The sequence below is a fragment of the Oryctolagus cuniculus genome, chromosome 13 (genome assembly GCF_051225735.1).
Source record: "Oryctolagus cuniculus isolate XC-2025 breed Fujian yellow rabbit chromosome 13, ASM5122573v1, whole genome shotgun sequence".
In the NCBI taxonomy this organism is placed as follows: Eukaryota; Metazoa; Chordata; class Mammalia; order Lagomorpha; family Leporidae; genus Oryctolagus; species Oryctolagus cuniculus.
In genome coordinates this window covers 70,322,557-70,349,347 of record NC_142879.1, presented here as the reverse complement: position 1 = coordinate 70,349,347, position 26,791 = coordinate 70,322,557, and the positions used below count along the sequence as shown (strand labels likewise).

Below are 26,791 nucleotides of genomic sequence, written 5' to 3'. Positions count from 1 at the left end.
CCCTTCAAAATAAGGTGGTATACTTGCTTGTACTACATAAAATTGTTGGATTTTACCTATTATTTAAAAAAAAGAGAGATTTCTAAAGGCAACCCAGAGGAATCCTTAATCCAGTTCTTCATTAGAAGAGATGTGCAATTCGGGACATGCTCAAGCTGACTTACCTCAAACGGTAGAGTTAGAAACATACCAGGGGATTCCAATTCAATCCCATCAAGGTGGCATGTACCAATGCCATCTCACTAGTCCCAGTGATCAATTTCTGTGCACAATTGATCATAATGATAGGACTAAGAACCAAAGGGATCACATAAACAAGAATAGTGTCTGCAAATACTAGCTGATAGAATCAAAAAGGGAGAGAATGATCCAACATGGGAAGTGAGATACACAGCAGACCCATAGAATGGCAGATGTCCTAAACAGCACTCTGGCCTCAGAATCAGCCCTTAAGGCATGCGGATCCAGCTGAAAAGCCCATGAGAGTATTTCAGGCATGGAAAGCCAAGACACTCTGGGGAAAAAAAAAATGAAAGATCTCCACGAGTGAGATCCCAGTGGAAAGAACGGGTCATCAAAGAAGGAGGTACCTTTCTCTGAAGGGAGGAGAGAACTTCCACTTTGACCATGGCCTTGTCTAAATATTATCAGAGTCAGTGAACTCAGGGGGCTTCCATAGCCTTGGAAACTCATGACAAGAGCCTAGGGTGATTACTGATGCCATAAACAAGAGTGTCAATTTGTTAAGTCAACAACAGGAGTCACTGTGTACTTACTCCTCATGTAGGATCTTTGTCCTTAGTGGGCTGTACATTGAGATTTAATGCTATAACTAGTACTCAAATAGTATTTTTCACTTTATGTTTCTGTGTGGGAGCAAACTGTTGAAATCTTTACTTAATGTATGCTAAACTGATCTTCTGTATATAAAGAGAATCGAAAATGAATCTTGATGTGAATGGAAGGGGAAAGGGAGTGGGAAAGGGGAGGGTTGCGGGTGGGAGGGACGTTATGGGGGGCAAGCCATTGTAATCCATAAGCTGTACTTTGGAAATTTATATTCATTAAATAAAAGTTAAAAAAAAAAAAATAAGGTGGTATGTATAAAATAATTTTCAGAATATGCAATAACATACCAAGATGTCTTCATCTTTTTAGTGTGCATTGAAAGTGCAATACTGAAGGCTTAATATCTGATGGCACCTTTGTTGAATTGCAGTCATCCTTGACACCTGGTTGTACCACTTACTTACCTTGGATAAGCTATATACCTCGATGCACTCAGCATCCTCACCTACAAAATAGCTACCCAACATAAGGTGTGGTCATTCAACACATAGTAAGCATTCAAAAAGTGTTAATTCTGCCTTTTCTGTTAACCAAAAATACAAAAAATAAAATAGGGAGATGTTTAACAACATCATTGAGAAATAATTCATGTACCATACAATTCACTCAAAATAAAAAGATTTGAACTTAGTGATTTGCATGGGAAAGTTTGATACTTTGCCCAAATCTACAAATCTTGTGATCATATCTTTCCTTTCTTCCTCTATTTCTCAAATCCTCACTGTATATGTATAACTCACGCTCTTATATACTCTATACACTGATACAACATGGACATACATATACACGTATCTTCTTGAAACTAGAGCAAACTTTTTTTTTTTGCTTAAAAGAAAGAATTGAAAATGTTCACAATGTAATTGGAGAACAAATAGGAAACTCTGAGAACCCAATATTAGCACTTGCAAAGGAAGTCCTGGGGACTCCTGGCAGTAGGGAACAGCTATATTTTCTGTTTGTGACTTTTCCATAGGAACTGCTGCCATGTCCCACCAACCTCTCAGCTGCCTGACCAAGAAGGAAGAAAGCCCCAGTGAAACCACAGGAAATGGACCCCCGAGTCTGGCTCACTCAAACCTGGACACTTTCACGCCAGAGGAGCTGCTGCAGCAGATGAAAGAGCTCCTCACTGAGAACCATCAGCTGAAAGGTGAGCAGGTGTTTTGCATTCGCCCTGGGCCTTCATGACAGGCAGTCCCTTTGTAATGAGGTTTGCAGGTGAGCTCCCTTTGCTGTTTCCCTTGGGGAGAGAAAGATCATAGCATTTAGCCTCTGGTAAGGCTAACATAGCTTCTGTTGGTTACTTCTGAAATCAGGTAAGAATAAAAAGTATTATGTGTATCACAAGGAAATAACATAATGACAGCACATTTTAAAGGAAAAATAAAGGCTGCCATGATTACAGCGTTAGTCCTAAATAACACCTTATAAAGGGAAGGCATTCTGATATCTCAAGCTGTGGATTTTGACAGGGCCAGTGTTGAAATCTAAGAGTAATAAGACCTTCTTCACTCCCTAGTTGTAAATAGTTATCTGTAGTATAAGTACCCATATCTATGTTACTTTTTGGAACTTTCAAAGGACTGGAAATGACATTGGACCCACTAGTCGAGTCTAGAAGTCAAACTACTCACCTCACTACAGTTCTTGTCTTGTTAGCCTTTGGGCCCAGGCCAAGCACGGCATTTCTACATTCAGTTATGTGGTGAAGTGGGCTGTGGGGTTTAGCTCACCAAATGAAGTCCACTGTCTTAAACGGTGACTCCCTCCCCCTGAACCCCACACAGAAGCCATGAAACTAAATAATCAAGCCATGAAAGGACGATTTGAGGAGCTTTCCGCCTGGTCAGAGAAACAGAAGGAAGAACGCCAGTTCTTTGAGCTACAGAGCAAAGAATCCAAAGAGCGCATAATGGCCTTGAGTCATGAAAATAAGAAATTGAAGGAAGAACTTGGAAAACTAAAAGGGGAATTGGAGAAGTCATTTGAGGTGAGCAGACTTTTCGGTTGTGATTTTATTTTCTGAATATTTGCAGTAAAATCTTATTTATCTAGACCCCTCTGTCAAAATCTTTCACAGTTCAGGCTAGAATGGTGTTTCACATGGTTTGGAAAGAAGTGTTTTTGCTCAAAAGACTGGTTGAAGTTTTGAGAATCACCTATAATTTATATTAGGGAAAAATTTTTGTAAAGCTTTAATCATATTGGTTTTGGTCAAAAGAATGTTAAGGTGGCTTAGGTGGAACCTCTGACTAGAAACATCTGATTTTTAGTTTAAGTCTTTGATATAAAATTTCATTTTGAAAGTCTGTTATTCATAATCTTTACTTCTTGACCCTATCTTTTCTCTAAGGGCAATAAAATGGAAAATATTCACTTTACACTTTCATTTTGAAAAATATTTGGCAAATGTCATGTGATGAGAAGATGTAATTGAAGGAGACATACATTTTTGTTGACCCAAAGAACCTAGGAAATGTGCTCATACCTAACAGTAGGTTTCAAAGATTATAGTGAAAAAACAAACCAGACATGGTTGAAATCCCTACCAGTACTGCAAGACTCACTGGGTATTATAGGTGGACATCTGCTGTGCATTTTCCCCCAGTCCTGGCACTAACCCTTTGAAAATACAGCACTGGGTTGGTAGAAGGAGCATTTATTCTGAATATCAGTGATTTTTCTTGATGTATAAATTCTTGGATGAATAAATAAAGAAAACAAAGAAAGAAAATAATAGAAAAGGGGAGATGATATAGAGTGATTTACAACATAAAAAGTAATTTAGAAAAACATGAAAGTTCTTATCAGTGATCTTAACTCATCAACTCCTGGTCATGGGATGATGAAAGCTTTAATAAGCTTATATGTGAATTAGAAGTATTTTATTGTCAGTAAGATTTATCACATTTGTTCTTTCAACTTGTTTTACCATTTTAAAATTATTAAGTTGACTCTTTGGGAAAAAAATTTTCATTATGTAAATATTTTTGAGGTAGGCTTCTTTAAGAATTGATACCCTGGGATTGATGAATAATTTTCTACTCACTGGAAAAATAGACATTGTTTTCCTTCCTTGGTTTTTGGAGTGTGAGATGACAGTTGACTTCAGCCTGCTGGAATCTGTCACATTGAAGCCAAGAAGGAGGCTTCCAGAAGCAGTCTTTCTGTTTGAGAAAGTCTACTTTCAGGTTTTCCTGCGAGGTTCCAGAACTAGAAGAACTTGAGATCAGAAACTACAGCACTGGACTGCTGCTTTCAAGGCAGATGGTCAGTGGCTCAAGCTCCAAGCAGGACTCAGCCAGGAGATGGGGTTCTTGGCAGAGGGACAGTGGTCACTCTTGGTTGTTTTTTTTTTTTTTAATACTTATTTATTTATTTGAAAGTCAGAATTACAGATAAAGGTGGAGGGGAGGAGAGAGAAATCTTCCATACACTGATTCACTCCCCAAATGGCCACAATAGCCAGGTCTGGGCCAGGCCAAAGCCAGGAGCCAGGAACTTCATCCAGGCCTCCCACATCAGTGCAGGGGCCCAAGCACTTAGGCCATCCTCCACTGCTATCAAAGGCACATTAGCAGGGAATTGGATTGGAAGTAGAGCAGCTGGGACATGAACTGGTGCCCACATGGGATGCTGGTGACATAGGTGGCAGCTTACACTGCTGTGCCACAGCACCGGCCCCCCAGTGGTGGCTCTTTAAAGCCCCTTGTCAGCTTTCTTCCAGCTGGTTGTGCTTCCCAAGCTCTTTCTATTGCCTCCCTGCTTCTTCTTTAATTTGTGTTTCATGGACCATTTGAGACAGTTTTACTTAGACACTCACCTTCCTGACTTTGTGGAGCTCCCAGCCTACTCTGCCTTTTCTCACTCATGCCGGCCCATCGTTGCTGATGTTTTCTACAACTGCATCATGGGGAATCCCTCCAAGCCTTTAGGGCCACATTAAGGATGGGGATTTCCTTGGGAGGTCTGTACTGTGAACCTGAGGCATGATTGGTTCTGCATAATTTCACTGAATAATGCATTGTAATTATCTCTAGTGAGCATTTTCTCTCTTTTAATTGTACACATGGTTAGACAAAGGTCATTAGAAGGACGATGTTGTGGCACAGTGAGATAAGCCTCTGTCTGTTCGAGTTCCAGCTGCTCCACTTCCAATCCAGCTCCCTGCTGATATGCCTGGGAAAGCAGCGGAGGATGGCCAAGTGCTTGGGCCCCAGCACCCTTGTGGGAGACTTAGAAGAAGCTCCTGACTCCTGGCTTCAGATTGGCTCAGATCCAGCCATTGTGGCTATTTGGGGAGTGAACCAACAGAAGGAAGACCTCTCTCTCTATTTCTATTTCTCTCTCTCTCTCTATTTCTATTTCTCTCTCTCTCTGTCTCACCCTCTGTCTCTGTAACTCTGCCTTTCAAAGAAATAAAGTAGATCTTTAAAAAAAGAAAAAGACCATTGGATAGCCTTTCATTCTAGAATTCTAAGATGGTACATTTCCAGGACAGTGGGATAGAGAGACTGTACACAAACAAGAAAAGACAGGTTACATTACATGATGAAACAACAAATAGTGGAGCTGGAAGAGATGTAAACCACAGGAATAGTCCAGGAAAGGAAAGAAAAAGTATCAGTAGTAAAATAAAGGGAAATTTAAAGAGTTGTTTTACAAGGTATTATGGATTTATGATCAAGAGTTTTTTACAGGATATAAGCAGATTCATGATTTCCCAAGGATAATTAAGAGATCTTCACAGTTATGTAAAAGAGAATTAATTTAGTAACCTGATATTCTGTTATAGTTTGGTGCTAAAAATCCACAGGCCTCAAACTCTGGTTTAAAACTCTTTCCTGAGTTGGGCATTTGGTGTAGCAGTTAAGATACACAGTTTTTTTAACTTTTATTTAATAAATATAAATTTCCAAAGTACAACTTTTGGATTAAAGTGGCTTTTTCTCCTCATAACTTCCCTACCACCCACAACCATCCCATCTCCCATCCCATTCTTCATCAAGATTCACTTTCAATTATCTTTATATATAGAAGATCTACTTAGTATTTACTAAGTAAAGATTTCAACAGTTTGCACCCACACAGACAACAAAGTATAGAGTACTGTTTGAGTAGTAGTTTTACTGTTAATTCACATAGTACAACACATTAAGGACAGAGGTCCTACATGGGGAGTAAGTGCACAGTGACTCCTGTTGTTAACATTTGACACTCTTATTTATGACATCAGTAATCACCCGAGGCTCTTGTCATGAGCTGGCAAGGCTATGGAAGCCTCTAAGTTCACCAACTCTAATCTTATTTAGACAAGGCCATAATCAAAATGGAAGTTCTCTCCTCCCTTCAGGGAAAGGTACCTCCTTCTTTGATGGCTCGTTCTTTCCAACTGGGATCTCACTCACAGAGATCTTTCTTTTTTTTTTTTCCTTTTTTTTTTTTTTTTTTTTTTTTGCCACAGAAGACACACATCTTAACTGTGTATATTCATTTGAGTGCACGCTCTGCTTCTAGTTCCAGCTTCCTGGTAATGCACACTCTGGGGGGTAACAGTTTATGGCTCAAGTACTTGGATCCCCGCTACCCACCTGGGAGACCTGGATTGCATTCTGGGCTCCTGGCTTTGGCATGGCCATTTCAGGCATTTGGGGAATCAACCAGCTGTCAAAAATCAATCTCTTTCTCTCTCAAGTATGATGAAAATAAATAAAGTTTTAAAAATAAGTAAATAGGCCGGCGCCACGGCTCACTAGGCTAATCCTCCGCCTTGTGGCGCCGGCACACCGGGTTCTAGTCCCGGTTGGGGTGCCGGATTCTGTCCCGGTTGCCCCTCTTCCAGGCCAGCTCTCTGCTGTGGCCAGGGAGTGCAGTGGAGGATGGCCCAAGTGCTTGGGCCCTGCATTGGATCAGCGCAGCACGTGGACCGCGGCGGCCATTGGAGGGTGAACCAATGGCAAAGGGAAGACCTTTCTCTCTGTCTCTCTCACTGTCCACTCTGCCTGTCAAAAAATAAATAAAAAATAAAATAAAATAAGTAAATAAAAATACAGCTATTTGCTATCTTCATGCTAGGATGGTTGGGGCCTGTGCTGTGGTGCAGTGGGTTAAGCCACTGCCTGCAGTACCAGCATCCCATATGGGCACCAGTTCAAGTCCTGGCTGCTCCACTTCTGATCCAGTTCCCCGCTGATGTGCCTCTGAAAGCAGCAGAAGATGGCACAAGTCGTTGTGGCCCTGCACCCATGTGGGAGATCCAGAAGAAACTCCTGGCTTCTGGCTTTGTGAACCAGCAGATGAAAGATCTCTCTCTCCCTCTCTCTGTAATACTGCTTTTCAAGTAAAATAAATCAATCTTTTAAAAAAAATGCTAAGGTGGTTATAAGAACTCTTCTAGGGTCTGGCACTGTGGCATGATGGGTTAAGCCACCGCCTGCAGTGCTGGCATCATTTTTGGGTGCTGGTTCGAGTCCCAGCTGCTCCACTTCTGATCCAGCTCCCTGCTAATGCACCTGGGAAAGCAGTGGAAGATGGCCCGGGTGCTTGGGTCCCTGTGCCCACATGAAAGACCCAGAGAAGGCTCCTGACTCCTGGCTTTGGATTGCCCAGCTCTAGCCGTTGCATCCATTTGGGGAGTTGCCTCTGCCTCTGCCTCTGCCTGTCTGTAACTGTGCCTTTCAAATAAATAAATAAATCTTTAAAAAAAAATCTGTTCTATAAACTGTCCTTCAAGAGGTCAGAGGGTAAATGTGAAGATTCCAAACAAGGGTGTAGTCTTGTCTTTGTCCTCTGACTTCCTGGTTCTAGGGTAAGCAGTACCTATGCTTCTCTTCTTTGCATTCTTTTTTTCCAAAGGTTTATTTTATTTATTTGAAAGAGTTACAGAGAGAGGTAGAGACACACACACACACATAGAGAGAGAGAGAGAGAGAGAGAGAGAGGTCTTCCATCTACTGGTTTACTTTCCAAATGGCTGCAATGGCCAGAGCTGAGTTGATCCAAAGCCAGGAGCTTCTTCCGGGTCTCCCATGGGGTGCAGGGCCCCAAGGACTTGGGCCATCTTCCACTGCTTTCCAGGCCATTAGCAGGGAGCTGGATTGTAAGTGGAGCAGCCGGGACATGAACCAGTGCCCATTTAGGATGCTAGCACTGCAGGCTGAGGCTTTAACCTGCTGTGCCACAGCTCCGGGCCCATTGCTTGCATTCTTTTTTTTTTTTTTTTTTTTTTTTAAGATTTATTTATTTATTTGAAAGGTAGAGTTATACGGAGAGAGGAGGAGAGAGAGAGAGAGAGAGAGAGAAGTCCTCCATTCCCTGATTCACTCCCCCAGATGGCTGCAACAGCCAGAGCTGCACTGATCTGAAGCCAGGAGCCTCTTCCAGATCTCCCACTTGGGTGCAAGGGCCTAAGGACCTGGGCCATCTTCCACTGCTTTCCCAGACCACAGCAGAGAGCTGGATTGGAAGTGGAACAATCGGGACTCGAACTGGTGCCCATATGGGATGCTGGCACTGCAGGCAACAGTGGCTCTACCTGCTAAGCCACAGCGCAGGCCCCTGTTTGCATTCTTTAAATGTATGTTTATTTAGTGTGAGTCATCACTGAGAGACTGCAGACTTTTACCCTTCCTTGCAGACCTAACTGGTTTCACAGTGTATTGCTTTTCTGAGGCCTGAGGCAACTCCCTGGCAAGGGCCTGCTCTGCGTGGAGGATGGGCAGGTTGCATTGCCAGTGAATACCTGTACCTCCATTTTGTATTATTTCACGGACGGGTTGGTTTATGGCCCACTCATGGGTCTTTCTGATACTGCTTTGATTGTACTATGGGTCTTTGGGTTTATTTGGGAAGTCTCAGAGAGAGCAGGGAAATGAAAAGATAAAACTCAACTCAATGTTGTCTCTCAGTTTGAGATCGCCTATTTAAATTTCTCATTTGGAGAGTATGTAGATGATGTTTAATCATGCTGTAAATTCTCAAGAGGAGTTATTGTTTTTATTTAAGAAATTGCCATGCAGGTCTTCTGAGGAGGGAACCAGAGAGGCCTAGAAGGTCACAGCTGGAAAAGACAATGGAGAGAGACCATGTGGTGCCACATCTTTCCACCTAACCCAAGAAAACTGGGGACAGGAGCTAAAGTGAATCTGCTCAAGGCAGTACACCCAGTGATTAGCAGAGTGGGGACTGGATCTGTCTTCTTTGCTCCCAGATAAAAACACCACATTTAGACAGGGTCTTTTTCTTATTACTTGGTCATATGTAATCATATGTAGACATTACAACAGGATGAAGACAACATGTACTTGACACTAGTGAAATATTAATGTTTAGTATTCATGTTTATAGAAGATGATGTTTAATTTTTTACCTAAGGTACAAGCCCATAAATTTTAAATTTTCTCATTTCTCAGCTGACTGACTTTTAGCAATCTTCAAACACCAACAACAGAGTATTGTACTCATCAGCCTACATATTGAGAGAGTTTTGGACCTTTCATTGTGTTTTGCTGTTGTTATACTAAGCTTTGGCATCTAACTAGAAAGAACAAGTATTTGCAGAATAGCGTTAGGCATTTGTGCGAAGGAAAAAAGGCAAGAGTTGAGTTATGGCAACATTTAGCCTTATTTTCTGGTTATTAGATTATAATTTATTAGTCTACCATTGCTGAAGTCTGGTTGGTTATTTCCATAATAAAATAATGTATATTATGTTACTTGTTAATATAGATATAATAATTAATAATTATATGTAATCATATTACATATAATTATGTTATAATAGTATCTATTATATACTATATAAAATATAATAATTATAGTTTATAATTATAATATAAATTTGTGAAAATAAACATAAATGAAACATAATTATAATTTGTTAATGATAGTGAAATGTTATGTTATCTAATAATAATAAGACATATTATTGTACATAATATAATAAAATTATTCCAATATGCTGAGGAAGCCTTTCTTTTTTATCATGAAGTTATTTTAAATTTCTATTATTTGAGTGCAATAAAATATTGTAAAAACTTTTCATTTTAATTTTTATGTCAAAATAAATTTTCAAGTTGGAGCTAGAATTTTCCACTTTAAAGTGCAGATGACAAAAATGTGGAGAAACTACCCTGTTGATGGCTGGGTCCCTCATTACTTCTAATTTGCTTTACTCCCTGTCACTTCTAGCGCCCCACTGGCCACTGCAGGTTTCCCAAGTGGGAAGCAGAGCAGGAAATGGACCAGCTGAAGACCCAGGTAGCACGCCTACAGGCAGACATGCGAGGCATTGTTTCTGGGCTGCAGCTCAAACTGAACTCCAGTGGCAACTCGGACCACTCCTTCGTGGAACTCAGGATGGAAGTGAGTTTCTTCTTTTATTTCTGCTTTAAGCAAACTGTAAAGCCTCACCTGGACAGATGAAACAAACCGCTGTTTCTTGGAACACAGGAAAGCTAAATAACGAGGAGATTTCAGTGTAGCTAAGATTAGCTGATGCTCATTTTCTAAGTGTAATATAATGCTCGCAGGGGTTATCATAGCTGAAATGGAAAAAACATTACCTTTTTGACAAAAGATGCAGTCCCCCCCCCATATGTTCTGGACAGTTTCATGACCTATAAAAGCCAAAAGCAAAATATAAGAGCATGGACTTTCTCTTTTTTTCAAACCAGTTCTCAAAACCATGTTTAGCATTACATTTAAGGTGAGCAGAATTGTGATCCAGTGCAATAATCTAGTGGCTTTTAAACACTTTTTCAAAGAGCCCGCTGTTCAAACAAACTTCTATGAGGAACCATAAAAATAAGAGGGGGAGGCAAGGGGTGCAGCTGCTCTAGTTACAGGCTGTGGGGACATCTTGACTTTTCCCTTCAACAGTAGCTACTCAGGGACCTCTGAGAACTGGTTTGAAGCCAGAGCTCACAGATTTAAATTACTGCACAGGCCAAAGTGAAGTCAGCAAGCGGGGTGGTGTGTGCTGATTCCTAAGCACTCGGGAAGCATCTGCCATGACTGTAGCTGGTGTACAGCAGTCCTGTTAAAGAGCAACATAGGAGTGGCATTTGGCACAGCACTTATGAGGCCACTTGAGGTGCCCCCATCCCGTACTGGAATGCCTGGGTTCAAGTCCTGGCCTCACTTCCAATTCTGGCTTCCTGACAGTGCACACCCTAGAAGGCAGCAGGTAGCGTTCAAGTACTTGGGTCGCTGCCACCCACACGGGAAACCCAGACTGAGTTCCAGCCTCCTGGCTTCAGCCTGGCTAGACATAGCTATTGCAGGCATGTGGGGAGTGAACCAGTGGATGGGAGCTCTGTCTTTCTTTCTGTCTCTGTCACTCTGCTTTTCAAATAAAAGAGAAAGAAAAGGGGGAAAAGGACAAAACAGGTAGATAAACCATCTAAGGGCTTCTCATTTTGGACCACTAAAAAACATTAGATGATGAGGGAGAAAACACACACAAGGATAAAATCTTTTGTCATTTTAACTTTATTACATTACACATCTGACACAGGAAAAGAGATTACCTGTGTTCCTGAAAGAAAGAAATGTACTTTATAGATACGCCAGGGGCTGTGGAGAACAACTTGCAAAATAGCTAAACTGCTGGATGTTTCTATAATATTAGTGTGCGACATTCTTTACTTTCTGATTCATTTGTTTCTTTAAAGATTCAGAAGGTTGGAAATGGCTCCTAATAACCTTGTTATCCATGCTCTCTAATACATTTTAGATGCATTAATAGGGGCCAGAATCAAGAGAGAAATAAAAGGAATTAAAATACCAATTGAAAGCATATTTTGTCACAGTCCCCTCTCTGTGAATTACCAAAGATTACTGAAACAGAAGTTTGAACAAAGAGTTTTAACCTTCTGCAAATAACTTGACAGAATTCAGGGAGCCCAAGCACTGTGTCAGAGGTTTCCAAATGAAACTGTTGCTTTCAGGGGTCACAGATGAGTGACAGTTACTATTAGTGTAAACAATGTTTTGCTTACTTTGCTTCTTCTGTGAATGGAAAACATTGCCCCAAATTTAGGAAGAATATATCCAAAACACCTAGAAGCCATCTTTTACAGTTTTTATTGTCCGTGTTAGCTTAGTGAAATACAAAAGCCTTTCACATCCTATAAACGTCTGCATGGTCCTTCAGTGGCTCACAGTGCGTACAAATTTCCAGCGAGAGACAGCTTGGCAAAGACAGTGTTTTGTGAGTCTCATTCACAGACAACTGCCCCCTTTTCAGCTTTGCTCTAGCAGTTTTAGGAGTTTGCATCTTAAAAGACTGTACAAGAAACGTATGTGGAGTTGTCACTATCTGTGTGGCCTTAATCTAGGGAAAGAGGGGAACTGCCAAGGAGAGAGGCTTTCATGTTGATGGAGCCAGGTTGAGTGTGTTCAACAACATGCCTTAGCCCAGATGTTTATAATCCTGCATATGTGTGTGTGTTGGGGTTGGTGGGGCAGACAGGAGAACATTTCTACTTTGTTTGAATGCTTCAATGTTAGCATTCCACAAATAAATGTTTGTTTGCATATCATCAAAGTTCTTAATCTTCTGTTTTTTTTTTTGGACAAAGAATTTGTCTTGCAGACAGGTTACATTAAATCCCTTTCATTTCTGCTTTTACAGGAAGCAGAAGCAAATGGGACAGTAAAAGAAATCAAGAATAAGAATAGTCCCGGGCCCACAAGAACGGACTCCATTAAAACGTATGTGAAGAAAGACTAGGGCTGTCAGGCAGGCAGACTGGGCAGCCTGGTGACTCTGCGCTTGTGGCTGGGGGTCCACGTGGCAGGCTGAAAAGTAACTTCTTTCTAATTTGTATCAGGCTCTTTCAAGGATATTGGGTTTGACTGGATTTTAAGTTTGCAGCCAAACTAGCAGAATCCGTGGGCTTTGTCCGGTAGCAGGTTAAGCCTTCATGTGGATGCCCGCATTCCATATCAGCGTTGCTGGTTTGAGTCCTGGCAACTCTGCTTCCAGTCTCGCTTCCTCTTAGTGCACCCTGGGAGGCAGCAATGGCATTCCTGATCCTGACTTCTGCCTGGCCCAGCCCCGGCTGTTCTATGTGGGATTTCGGAAGTGAACCAGCAGATGAAAGATCAGTCTCTCTCTCTCTTTCTCTTTCTGTCTATTTCCCCACTCCCCCCTTGCTTTCTCTGGTGTTCTGCCTTTCAGGTAAATGAAAATGAATAAATAAACATTTTTTTAAAAAGCCAGTATTAAAAATAATGTTTGGTGCCTTTTTAGGCTGATACTGACTATCAGTGTTTCATCTCCATCACATGAGAAGTTAAAACAAACTTGTTCTCACTCTGAAGAAGCAATTTGTTCCAAATCAAAAGACCCCATTTGCTAATTTGTTTACCAGGGCCGTTTGACCTGGACTAGACTTGCTAGCTTCTGCAAGTGAGAAATTTCCATTTCCCTGTCCTGTCGTAATTACAAGCTGGGGTGACCAATATTGAATGATATCTCTAACAATATTGTTAGTAATCTCAATCACTGTGGGTGTTTCTTGAAAATACTTGGATATTTTATTTGTAGAATCTAAGGTTTACCTGTTGATACTAGGAAATAGACATGTTAAATAAAGAGGGCGATGTTAGAGGAGCTGAGCCCTTAAACCTCTTGACCCTGCAGGTTGTAACACCCAAAGCAGGCAATTAGCTTATCTTCTGTAAGCAGGTTACTTCTGTATTAGTCCCTTTAAGTGACTGTTGTCTGAAAATCTCTCTTCCTTCATAGACATCTGACACCTTTTTCTATAGCTTGCTGAACGTACATAGAAAATGACTTATAAAACATGAAAAAAAATTGTCTCCTGTTAACATTTCCAAGCGCTTGTGTAAAGGAAAAAATAAACATTAGATAATATTCTTTCATCAAACAGGCAGTTGATGTAAAAGAAAGTTATTCCTTTTTTACTTAAAATTGTTTATACGTTTCCCCAAATTACTTTTTTTTAATATGAAAAGACTTTCCTGGAAGTACCAGGAAGAAAAAAAAGCCTTGTTTGAAATTTTCAAGCCACTTTCTCTTAATTTATATCCACATGCAGAGACTGCTTCCTCTTTTAAACCACACTTTCATATTTTGAGTACTCTGCTTGTGAATGCTGTGGAGTCCGAGATGGGTTTCTCGATTTGGAGTCCCGGAAACTGAGATTTAATCCTGACTATTTGTGAGATAGGTGAACTTGAGAAGGCTGCTGAAAAACTAGCTGCTCTTTGCTTGGTCAAAGCCATCTTGAATGATTTGTTATTACAGTGGTAGCCCTGGTTCTGTTTGCTTGTCATTGAAATATCTCTTGATTTAATCAGACTTTGAAATGGAGGAAGAATGATGGCGTACTAATAGTGCCTACATTTTTTTTTTTTTTGCTGTAATTATTTGAAATCAAAAGTTGAAAAGGCTTGCTTCTTTTGGTTTTTGTCCAGATGGATATAGGCCAGTGATCTGGATACATGGCCTGTACAGTCCCCCTAGAGACCAGATCTCTAGAAAGCCCAGCAACTCTGCTGAACTGCATCCGTGGGCTTTGTGCTGTGGTGCTATGTACACAATAACCATTTAGCAAAGTGAGGACAGAGGTGTGAGGCCAGCCTTTCTGGAGTCTCACAGTATGCATACCTTCCTTAGGAAGCATGCAGGAGTCTATGGCCATACCACCTGAAGACGCCCCATCTCATCTGGTCTTGGAAGCTACGTGGGGTCGGGCCTGGTTACTACTTGGATGGGAGAAAGCATGCAAGAGCTTGGTACTGGGCGACAGGGAGGAAGAGGTGTCACAGGATCAGCTGTCTTGGTTAGTAGATGAGAGTTGACTGGAGAATGTTCTAGAAGGAAATTCCTTTAAGTTGGTCCCAACTATATTAAGCTACTCTATTCTTAGACTCTGGCATTTTTATTTTCTCATGAAATCCTTTCAACCTTTGTATTGAATGTAGCGGTGTTGTTTTAATGTAGGGGCTAATCTACAGAATTTGCCAGGAATTATTTGGAATTTAAGGAATTAACTGTGAGCCAATTCCTGCTTTGCCTAAAAGAAGGAACCCAGAGGTAGAAAGACTTGAAATTGTACTCAAGGAAGCCAAAGAAAGGTATGAAATAGCTTACCTTGAAATATGCATACATTATACTCACAGCTTTATTGAAACTAGTTAAGATGTACCCAATTCATCCATTTAAACTATACATTTTAATGTTTTTAAATATTCACATGATTGTGTAACCATTACCATAATGCAGTCTTATTTATTTTTTTTTAAAAATTGTAAGTAATTATTTGAAAGGCAGAGCTATAGAGAGAGAGGGAGAGACAGAGGTCTTCCATCTGCGGTTCACTCGCCCAATGTCTATAACAGTCCGTCTGGGGCAGGCCAAAGCCAAAAGCCAGGAACTCCACCCTGGTCTCCCAAAAGAATGGCAGAGGCCCACGATCTTGGGCTATCAACTACTGTTCTCCCATGGACATTAGCAGGGAGCTGGATCAGAAGCAAAATAGCCAGAACTCAAACTGGTACCCTAATATGGGATGATGGCATCTCAAGAACAGCTTAACCTGCTGTTCTGCAGTGCCAGCACAATATAATTTTAGAATACTTCTCACCAGCAAATATGAAATTTAAAACCCATTAGCATATACTACCTTCTCTTTCTTTAAACCTGCTTTCTATCTCTATGCATTTGTCCACTCTGAACATTTTATGTAAAGGCAATCACAGATACGTGGTCTTCTGTGACTTCTTTCACTTTGCAGGCTTTTGAGGTTCATTCACAGTGCAACCAATACTTCATTCCCTTTCACTGCTGAATTATATTCCATTGTATATGGATATAAAGCAGTTTTGTATATCCATTCATCAGTTTTGAATACTTAGGTTGTTCCTACTTTGCCTATTATGAGTAATTCTGTTATGGACATTTGTATACAAATTTTGCTTGGACATATGTTTTTCATCTTTGGGTATACATCTAAGAGTAGGATTCCTGGGCCATATAATTTATATTTAATATGTTGAGTTGTCTTTTTCTTCCTGAGTTATGAGAGTTCATTTTATATTCTAGATGTAAGCCCCTTATTAAAATAAATGATTTGCAGATATTTTCTCCCATTCAATGGGTTCTCTTTTCACTTTCTTTTTTTATTTAATGAAGGCATTTTTACATAGATACAGCTTTAGGAATACAGTGGTTCTTTCCCCCATGCCCCCCACTCCGCTCCCATCCCACCTCCCGTTCCCTCTCCCATCTCTTTCTTCATTATGGTTCATTTTTAGTATGACTTTATATACAGAGGACCAACTCCATGCTAATCATAGATTCCAACAATTTGCCCCCACGCCCACACACAACATATAGAGTACAGTTTGGGGAGAGAATTTGCAGTCGATTCTCATATTGCAATTCAATAGGGACAGAGATCCTACCTGGGGAGCAAGTGCACAGTGACTACTGTTGTTCCTTTAACAATTAACACTCTTTTTTTATGATGTCAGTGATCATCTGAGGCTCTTGTTGTGGGCTGCCAGGGCTATGGAGGCCTTTTGTGACCATATACTCCATCAGTATTTGGACACGGCCATAAACAAAGTTGATGTTCTCTTCTCCCTTCAGAGAAGAGTGTATCCTTCTTTGATGACCCTTCCTTTCCTCTGAGGTCTCACAGAGGTCCTCCGTGTAGGGTTGTTTTTTTTTTTCCCACAGAATCTTGTCTTTCCATGCCTGAAATGCTCTTGCAGGCCTTTCAGCCTGACCAGGAAGCCTTATGTGTTGATTCTGAGGTCAGAGTGTTATTTACTGTGAAAGTCATTCTAGGAGTCTGCTGTGTGGACTGCTTCCCATGTTGGTCCTTCCTTCCTTTTAAATTCTATTATTTTACTGGGTACTTGATGTTATTTATATCATCCCTTTTAAACTTAGACCAGTCTATCTGTTGCCTTTAACATTTAATATGATCATTGTAACAGTGAAGATGGTGTTTATACCACTGATTCTTATGGGTTTGGAGCCCCATGATTAGTTCTTAGGCTGTACCCTGGAGATAAGTCTATATGCCTGTATGCAGAACTAGACTGTTTTACAGTTTTAGACTACCTCCTCCATCTCTTATTCCCTCACTTGTTTTTAACTGGGATTTTTTCCAATTGCCTTAAAATACATATAATTAACTCTGTGTAACATAGAGAGTTCAGCATATTGTGTGAAGTAGAGAGATGAGAGAGAGAGGAAGACAACAGAGAAAAAAACCAACAAAACAAAACAAAAAGGATATACACAGTAAAGAGTAACAATGGTTAACTGTCTCTCAACAATCAGGTCAAGGATTCTTGAGACATTGGTTCTAAAAGTGACTATTTCACTTCTATAGCTTTCATTTTAGCTGTGCTATTAATTCTCCCAAATCAGGGAGAACATATGGTGTTTATCTCCTTGGGACTGGGTTATTTCACTAAGTATGCAGTTTTCCAGCTTGCTCCATTTTGTTGTAAAGGACCAGATTTCATCCTTTTTTACTGCTGTGTAGTATTCCATACTGTACATATCCCATAATTTCTTTATCCAGTCTGGTTGATGGACATTTAGGTTGCTTCCATGTCTTAGCTATTGTGAATTGAGCTGTAATAAACATGGAGGTGCAGATAGTTCTTTTGTTTACTGATTTCATTTCCCTTGGGTAAATTCCCAGTAGTGAAATGGCTGGGTCATACGGTAGGTCTATATTCAGGTTTTTGAGGTATCTCCAGACTGTTTTCCATAGTGGCTTTACCAGTTTACATTCCCACCAACAGTGGGATAGAGTGCCCTTTTTCCCACATCCTCTCCAGCATTTGTTATTTGTTGATTTCTGTATGAGGGCCACTCTTAACTGGGGTGAGGTGAAACCTCATTGTGGTTTTAATTTGCATTTCCCTGATGGCCAGAGATCCTGAACATTTTTTCATGTGTCTGTTGGCCATCTGGATTTCCTCTTTTGAAAAAGGTCTGTTAAGGTCCTTGGTCCATCTTTTTATTGGGTTGTTTGTTTTGTTGCTGTGGAGTTTCTTGATCATTTTATAGATTCTGGTTGTTAATCCCTTATCAGTTGTGTAGTTTGCAAATAATTTATCCCATTCTGTCAGTTGCCTCTTCAATTTCCTGACTGTTTCTTTTGCGGTACAGAAACTTCTCAATTTGAGGTAATCCCATTTGTTCATTTTGGCTTTGACTACCTGTACCTCTGGGGTCTTTTTCAGGAATTCTTTGCCTGTTCAAATGTCTTTAAGGGTTTCCCCTATGCTCTTGATTAATTTGATGGTGTCGTGGTGTAGATTTAGGTCTTTAATCCATGTTGAGTGGATTTTGTATATGGTGTAAGATAGGGGTCTTGTTTCACACTTCGACATGTGGACATCCAGTTTTCCCAGCACCATTTGTTGAAGAGGCTGTCCCTGTTCCAGGAGTTGATTTTATCTCCTTTGTCGAATATGAGTTTGTTGTAGATGTTTGGATTGATTTCCGGTGTTTCTATTCTGTTCCATTGGTCTATCCATGTTTTTGTACCAGTACCAGGCTGTTTTGATTATAACTGCCCTGTAGTATGTCTTGAAATCTAGAATTGTGATGCCTCCGGCTTTTTTTTTATTGTATAGGATTGCTTTAGCTATTTGTGGTCTCCTGTTCCTCCATATGAATTTCAGCATCATTTTATCTAGATCTGTGAAGAATGTCTTTGGTATTTTGATTGGTATTGCATTTAACCTGTAAATTGCTTTTGGAAGAATGGGCATTTTGATGATATTAATTCTTCCAATCCATGAACATGGCAGATTTTTTCCATTTTTTGTGTCTTCTTCTATTTCTTTCTTTTGTAATTTTTATCATACAGCTCTTTGACATCCTTGGTTAAATTTATTCCAAGGTACTTAATTGTTATTGTGGCTATTGTGAATGGGATTGATCTTAGAAGCTCAATCTCAGTGTTGGCATTGTCTGTGTATACAAAGGCTGTTGATTTCTGTGCATTGACTTTGTATCCTGCTGCTTTACCAAACTCTTCTATGAGTTCCAATAGTCTCTTGGAGGAGTCTTTTGGATCCCCTATATATATAGAATCATGTCATCTGAAAATAGGGATAGTTTGACTTCCTCCTTTCCCATTTGTATCCCTTTAATTTCTTTTTCTTGCCTGGTGGCTCTGGCTAAAACTTCTAGGACTATGTTGAATAGCAATGGTGAGAGTGGGCATCCCTGTCTGGTGCCAGTTTTCAATGAAAATGCCTCCAACTTTTCCCCATTGAATATAATGCTGGCCATGGGTTTGTCATAAATTGCCTTAATTGTGTTGAGGAATGTTCCTTCTAGACTCAATTTGCTTAGAGTTTTCATCATGAAAGGGTGTTGTATTTTGTCAAATGCTTTCTCTGCATCTATTGAGATAATCATATGATTTTTGTTTCTCAATTTGTTAATGTGATATATGACATTGATTGATTTTTGAATATTGAACGATTCCTGCATACCAGGGATAAATCCCACTTGGTCAGGGTGAATGATCTTTCTGATGTGTAGTTGGATTCGGTTGGCCAGGATTTTGTTGAGTATTTTTGCATCTATGTTCATCAGGCTCTTTACTTTCTTGATGGCATTGTTTGCGGCAGAAAATTATTTTTATTTTGATATAATCCAATTTATCTCTTTTCTTTTGTCACTTATATTTTTGGTGATATATTTAAGAAACCATTGTCTAACCCAAGGTCATGAAGATTCACTCCTGTGTTTTTTCTTAAGTATTTCATTTTTATCTCTTAAATTTAAATCTGTGGTTAACTTTGAGTTTGTTTTTGTGTATGGTATGATACAGAAGGCAACATCATTAACTTGGAGTTCTGTCCCATTGCCCTATATGTCTGTCCTTATGTTGATACCGCACTGTGTTGATTACTAAAGCTTTAAATAAGGAAGTGTGATTCTTCCAACATTTTTCTTTATTTTCAAGACAGTATAGCCATTCTGGGTACTTTGCTATTCCCTTTGTTATTCAGAAATTTGCTAATTTCTAGAAAAAGAAACAGCTGTGATTTTGTTAGGAATTGCATTGAATCTGTAGGTCACTTTGAAGCATATTGCCATTTTAACTATCTGGATCCATGAATATGGGATGCCTTTCCAATTATTTATGCCTTATTTAATTTCTTTCAATGATGTTTTAGAGTTTTAGTGTACAGATATTATGCTTTTTTGTTAAATTTATTTATATTTAAGATTTATTTATATATTTGAAAGGCAGAGTTACAAAAAGCCAGAGGCAGAGAGAGAGAGGTCTTCCATCTGCTGGTTCACTCCTCAAATGGCTGCAATGGCTAACACTGGGCCAGCCCGAAGCCAGGAGCCAGGAGCTTCTTCCAGGTCTCCCATGTGGGTACAGGGGCCCAAGGTGTTGTGCCATCTTCTACTGCTTTCCTAGGCTGTAACAGCTGGATTGGAAGTGGAGCAGCCAGGACTTGAACTGGTGTCCCTATGGGATGCCAGCTCTGCAGGCGGCAGCTTTACCTGCTGTGCCACAGAGCTGGCCCCTATTAAATTTATTTCTGAATATTCTACTCTCTTTGATGCTATTGTAAATGAAATTGGTTTCTTAATTTCATCTTTAGATTATAGATTATAGATTATCATGCAGAAATGGAAGACACCTCTCTCTCTCTCTCTCTCTCTCTCTCTCTCTCTCTGCCTCTCCTCTCTTTGTGTAACTCTGACTTTCCAATAAAATAAATAAATCTTTAAAAAAACAAATTGGGAAGGAAGAAGTGAAACTATCTCTATTTACAGATGATATGGTTGAATATATAGGGGATCCAAAAGACTCCATTGAGAGACTATTGAAACTCACAGAAGAGTTAGGTACAGTAGCAGGATATAAAATCACTACACAAAAGTCAACAGCCTTTGTATACACAGACAATGCCAATGTTGAGATTGAGCTTCTAAGATCAATCCCATTCACAGTAGCTACAAAAAAATCAAATACCTTGGAATAAATTTAACCAAGGATGTCAAAGATCTCTAAGATGAGAATTACAAAACATTAAAGAAAGAAATAGAAGCTGATACCAAAAAATTGTAAAATCTTCCATATTAATGGAATGGAAGAATCCATATCATCAGATTCTTCCAAAAGTAATTTACAGATTCAATTGGAAAAGACCCCAGAGTCACAGGCAGTCAAAGCCAAAATTAAAAATGGGATTATATCAAATTGAGAAGTTTCTGTCCTGCAAAAGAAACAGTCAGGAAAGTGAAGAGGCAACCAACAGAATGGGAGAAATTATTTGCAAACTATGCAGCTGATAAAGGATTAATAATCAGAATATACAAAGAGATCAAGAAACTCCACAACAACAAAACAAATAACCCAGTTAAGAGATGGGCAAAATACTTAAACAGACTTTTTTCAAAAGAGGAAATCCAAATGACCAACAGACACATGAAAAAATGTTCAGGATCACTAGCCATCAGGGAAATGCAAATCAAAACCACAATGAGGTTTCACTTCACCCCGGTTAGAATGGCGTTCATACAGAAATCAATAAACAGCAAATGCTGGCGAATCTGGCAAATTGGCAAATGCTGGCAAGGATCTCTGTGAGTGAGACCTCAGTGGAAAGAAGTGGCCAACAAAGAAGGATGTACTTTTCTCTAAAGGGAGGAGAGAACTTCCACTTTGCTTAGGGCCTTTTCCAAATACTGACAGTTTGTGGACTCTAAAGGCTTTCAAGGTCTAGGCAGCTCATTTCAAGAGCCTCAGGTGGTCACTGACATCATACTAAGAGTGTTAAGGGGCGGGCGCCGTGGCTCACTAGGTTAATCCTCTGCCTGTAGCACCAGCATCCCATATGGGCACCGGGTTGTAGTCCCAGTTGCTCCTCTTCTGGTCCAGCTCTCTGCTGTGGCTCGGGAGGGCAATGGAGGATGGCCCAAGTGCTTGGGCCCTGCACCTGCGTGGGATACCAGGAGGAAGCACCTGGCTCCTGGCTTCAGATCAGTGCAGTGCCGGTCATGGCGGCCATTGGGGGTGGGGGGGTGAACCAACAGAAGGAAGACCTTTCTCTCTCTCTCTCTCTCTCACTGTCTATAACTCTACCTGTCAAATAAAAAAAAAAAAAACACATAAAAGTGTTAATTGCTAAATTAACAACAGGAGTCACTGCATTAACTCCCCTGCAGGACCTCTGTCCTCGATGAGTTGTATTATGAGAGTCAACTGTAACGCCAGTTCTGTGTGTGTGTGTGTGTGTGTGTGTGTGCAAATTGTTGAAATCTTTACTTAGTATAGAGTTGGTCTTCTGTGTACAAAGTTCATTGAAAATGAATCTTAAATGAGAATGGGACTAGCAAGAGGAGAGGGAGGAAGCCAGAGGGGTGGGAGTGTGGGTGGGAGGGCTGGTATGGTGGGAAGAATCACTATATTCTTAAAGCTGTACTTATAAAATTTGTATTACTTAAAAGGTAAATTAAAAAATAAAAATAACTAGTGATTTTTATATTTGTTCAGCTGCAACATAATGCTATTATAAGCAAAATCATTTAGACTACACTTTGAGGTAAAAATTTATCTATCTCATCAAATTGTTCTGAACTCAGTAAGTTCTGTTTATGAGTGTGATTTTTAGAAATTCAAAATTATAAGATATTTTGAATATAAGATATGGGAGAGGTTGTATAATAGTTTTAGGGTTCTGATGATTGGAACATTAAATAAAAAATATTCTATGGCATAATTAATTCTATTAGACATTAAAAATGCATTCTTAACCGAAACTATAGGACTTTAAGAAGCCCTTTGAATTTCTAACAGTTTGAATTTTTCACTATTGGAAGATCTATTTCTAAAATACAAAACATAAGTTAAAGCTATTTTTTAAAAAAGATATATTCATTTGTTTGAAAGGCAAAGTTACAGAGAGGCAGAGGCAGAAATAAAGAGAGAGAAAGATCCTCCATCTGCTGGTTCACTCCCCAAATGGCCATAATGGCCAGAGCTGAGCTGATCCAAAGCTAGGAACCAGGAACATCAACCAGGTCCCCCACCTGGGTATAGGGACCCAAGTACTTGAGTCATCCTCCACTGCTTTCCCAGGCAAATAAGCAGAGACCTGGATCACAAATGGACCAGCTAGGACTCAATCTGGTGCCCATGTGTGATGCAGGGCTGCAGGCAGCAGCTTTACCTGCTATGCTATAGCCTTGGCCCCAACAGTTGCGTTTTTATGCACCAGTAATGCTCTTCTGAAAAGAAAATCAAGAAAGAAATTCCATTCATAATAGCTGTAAAAATTTAAATATTTAGGAATAAATTTAACCAAAGAAGTAAAAAATCCCTATAATGAAAATTGTCTGCTAATAATAAAAGGAATCACCAAGGACACAGAAAGAAGAAAGATATTTTTTGTGGATTGGAAGAATAATATTGTTAAAATATCCATCCTATCTAAAGCAATCTATAGATTCAATGCAATACCCATCAAAATACCAATGGCATTCTTTACAGAATTGTTTTAAAATCCTAAAATTCATATGGGATCACAAACAAACCAGAATAGCCAAAGAGATTCTGAGAAGAAAAAAGAAAGAATAAAAAATAAGAGAAAGAATAAAAGAGAAAGAAAAGGACCAGCAAGCTGGAGTCATCACAATACCTGATGTCAAAGCATACCACAAAGCTATAGTAATTAAAACAGCATGGTACTGGCATAAAAGCCAACACATAGATCAGTGGAACAGAATAGAGAACCCAGGAGTTAATCCATGTATGTACAGCCAACTGATTTTTTACAGAGGTGCCAAGAACATACACTGAAGAAAGGACAGTCTTTTTGATAAATGGTGCTGACAAAACTGGACACATCTATGAAGAAGAATGAAAGTAGGGGCCAGCACTGTGGCATAGTAGGCTAAGCCTCTGCCCGCAGCACCAGCATCCCATATGAGTGCTTCATTTCTTTGTTTTGTTTAATCAGAGACTTGTAAACTTTGATGAATCCTAAAAGTCTTTCCCTCTGTGCTGATTTAAAAAAAAAAAGAGATTTATTTATGTAATTGATAGTTACAGAGAGAGATCTTCCATCTGTTTACTCAATCCCCAAATGGCCACACTAACTGAGGCTGGGCTAGGCTGAAGCCAGGAGCCTTGAACCCCATCCAGGTCTCCCACAATGGTGTAGCTGTCCAAGCACTGGGGCCACCTTCCACTGCTTTCCCACACATACTAGTACTTGAACTGGTGCATATATGAGATGCCAGTATCACAGGTGGCAGCTTAACCTGCTACACCATGATGCTGGTCCTTGAAGTTTTATAAATGGGACATATACACTCATCGGACACACATGTGTCTGCATTTGTGTGTATACACACACACAAATTTTTACATTTCTGGATACTTGAAGATAGGCAATGTACAAGATGAGTTACTTCTTTTACCTGTGTGCATGTTTATCTTTTCAGTCAATCCTTGCCCATTTATGAGGAAAAACAAAACCAGTGCTAATATAAATAATATAGATTTAAAAATCCTTGATCTTTTATCCAAATTTTGAACATTGTTCTTTTTAGTGCTTTTTTTCCTGAAGCCAAAGAAAAAGTGACTTTTCTGCGTTCTGATTTTTCAGAGTTTCCAGTTTTGAAAAGAGAGCAAATGACCGTTCTGAGTCTGAGACCCAGACAGAGGGGAGCATGCAAAAGGAGAATGAAGAGGAGAAAGGCACAGAGAGTGTGGGTACTCAGATTGCACAACTCCTGTCCTCCCCTCAGTGGGTATAAGAATAGGATTTCAGCTGGATTTGAGTCTTACCATGCATGATTTATTTATTTATTTATTTGAGGCAGAGAGAGAGAAAGAAGCACTTCCATCGGTTAGTTTACTCCCTAAATGCCCACAACAGTTAGGGCTGGGTCAGGCTGAAGCCAGGAGCCTGGAACTCAATCCAGATCTCCCACATGGGTTGCAGAGACTCAGGTACTTCAGCTATCACCGGTTGCCTCCCAAGGTGTGCTTCAGTAGGAAGCTGGATCAGAAGTGTAGGCAGGATTCAAAACCAGGACTCCAGTATGGGATGTGGGCATCCCAAGCAGCATCTTAATCACTGCACCAAACACCTGCCCCTGTTGTGTGTTTAGAATTATGGAACCCATATTAATGTTGACTATTTTTCCCCTATTTCTGAGTCCTGGCTTGAATTTCACTCAGAATCAGTTGTAATGATAATGGACTCCTGCTCCTTGTCAATGTTCTGTGAAATCACTCCTATCTCTCTTCTTTACCAATTACCTCTTCTAAATTCTTGAGTAAGCCAACTAGATAAAAAAAAGAATTTTGTCTGCTTTATGGTGAGGTCATTTGAAGAGATAACTCAGAAATGTGAAATAGAATTGAGAGATTTTGATTCCATCCCAGTACTATTTGAATAAAAAACAGTTTCAAAGATAAAGGTTCAAGTATATTCAGAGTTCCATGGGAACTCAGAGCCATGCCTTTGAGCCCACAGAGTCATAAGCAAAGGAAAATTGAAGCCATGAAGTTATGATAGCCACAGTTGCCCATGCGAAAAGTATTTACATAAAATACTCATTTTAGCTAATGTATTTACTCAACAAGTATGTCTATCGAATGCCTGCTGTATACTATGCAGGGGGCTGAGTCCTCTACTTTCAAGAGATGGTGAACATATAGAAAACTGCAGTGCAGAGACTACCAGCAAGTAGTAGTTCATTTTAGACCCTGTTACCTAAAATGAACTTAAACCAATAATAAAAAACCATTGAGACTTCCAAGCATTGTAAAACTCACTTACAGAGTTACAGAGATGCCGGGAGAAAAGCTATACATGCAATGAAAATAGTTGAGTAAACAAGAAACATCAGGCAGCAAGGAAATACGTGCCGAGTTGTTATGTCATCTGTGACCACCTAAACCATGAGTAGGGTTAATTTTAATAGTGATAAAATCATTTTCACAGTATATCCAAACTGATTGGTTAATACACTTTTGGGAAGTAGAACTGTGTCCAAAACGTTTCTTCTCATTTAAGGTATTTGAAATATCATTTGTCAAAGCTGAACTAATTCACCCATCAGTTTTAACTGGCTACTAATAATTTCTCACAAAGCTGTCTGTTCATCTCTGGAATTCATGCCTTTGGAATTTCCTGTATGATAGGTTGGCAATGAAGTGGAAATGCTGAACCTTCAGGTGACATCCCTGTTTAAGGAGCTTCAGGAGGCTCACACAAAACTCAGTGAAGCTGAGCTGATGAAGAAGCGACTTCAGGAAAAGTAAGAATGACAGATCAGTTTCATCCTCCTTAGAAAAATACATATTGCAAAGTATTTCACTAGATAAAGCTATTGGGTTTTTTTTTACTATTACTAAAAGAGAAATAGTTAAAATATGCATTCAGAAAACACTAATGTATAGGTTAATATTTAAGCAAAATCCTTGTGTGGGAAATAGTGATGGGGGGCTTTGATTCTGCTGTTTAGGGGCATTTGTTAAGTGTATTAGCCTACGTAAGACCTACACAGAGCTGCAAGTCCGATTTCCCTGTGACTGACAGAACTGATGTGAACAAACATAAAAGAAAGCTGAAAATAGCAAAAAGAACTTGAGTAAGGTTGTTTAGGAAAAAATCCACCACAATCAATTATTTCAGTAATTTTCAATCAATTATTAAGACTAACATATAAATTGAGAAGTTTACCTTTGCTTGTTTCTCTTGATGTAAGAAGTTACACAAAACTTAACAAAGCTAAGTTGATATTGTTATGTTGGATGAGTTGGCATGCATATTTCCAGCACCACATATAGGTGTATGGTTTCCTGGGGTTCTGAGCATATCCTAATATGCTCTGTGGTATTAGAATAATCTGGCTCAGCACAGCAACTAAAGCTAAGGACTT

The 26,791-nt window shown here is 39.7% G+C and overlaps 1 protein-coding gene across 14 annotated transcripts in view; it reads left to right on the top strand.

The window, feature by feature from the left end:
• Positions 1-26,791, top strand: part of OPTN (optineurin) — a 71,483-nt gene that overhangs the window by 5,508 nt on the left and 39,184 nt on the right. For 11 of the 14 annotated variants that reach the window (XM_070055701.2, XM_070055696.2, XM_070055698.2 and 8 more), the window contains exons 2-7: positions 1,823-1,999; positions 2,637-2,839; positions 10,039-10,212; positions 12,485-12,564; positions 24,505-24,607; positions 26,052-26,167. In XM_070055701.2, coding sequence (XP_069911802.2) covers positions 1,834-1,999; positions 2,637-2,839; positions 10,039-10,212; positions 12,485-12,564; positions 24,505-24,607; positions 26,052-26,167 — 842 coding nt within the window. In that variant the 5' untranslated portion in view covers positions 1,823-1,833. The remainder of the gene's footprint in view (positions 1-1,822; positions 2,000-2,636; positions 2,840-10,038; positions 10,213-12,484; positions 12,565-24,504; positions 24,608-26,051; positions 26,168-26,791) is intronic. The other 3 variants (XM_089311749.1, XM_089311751.1, XM_089311750.1) reach the window with 1 other exon arrangement.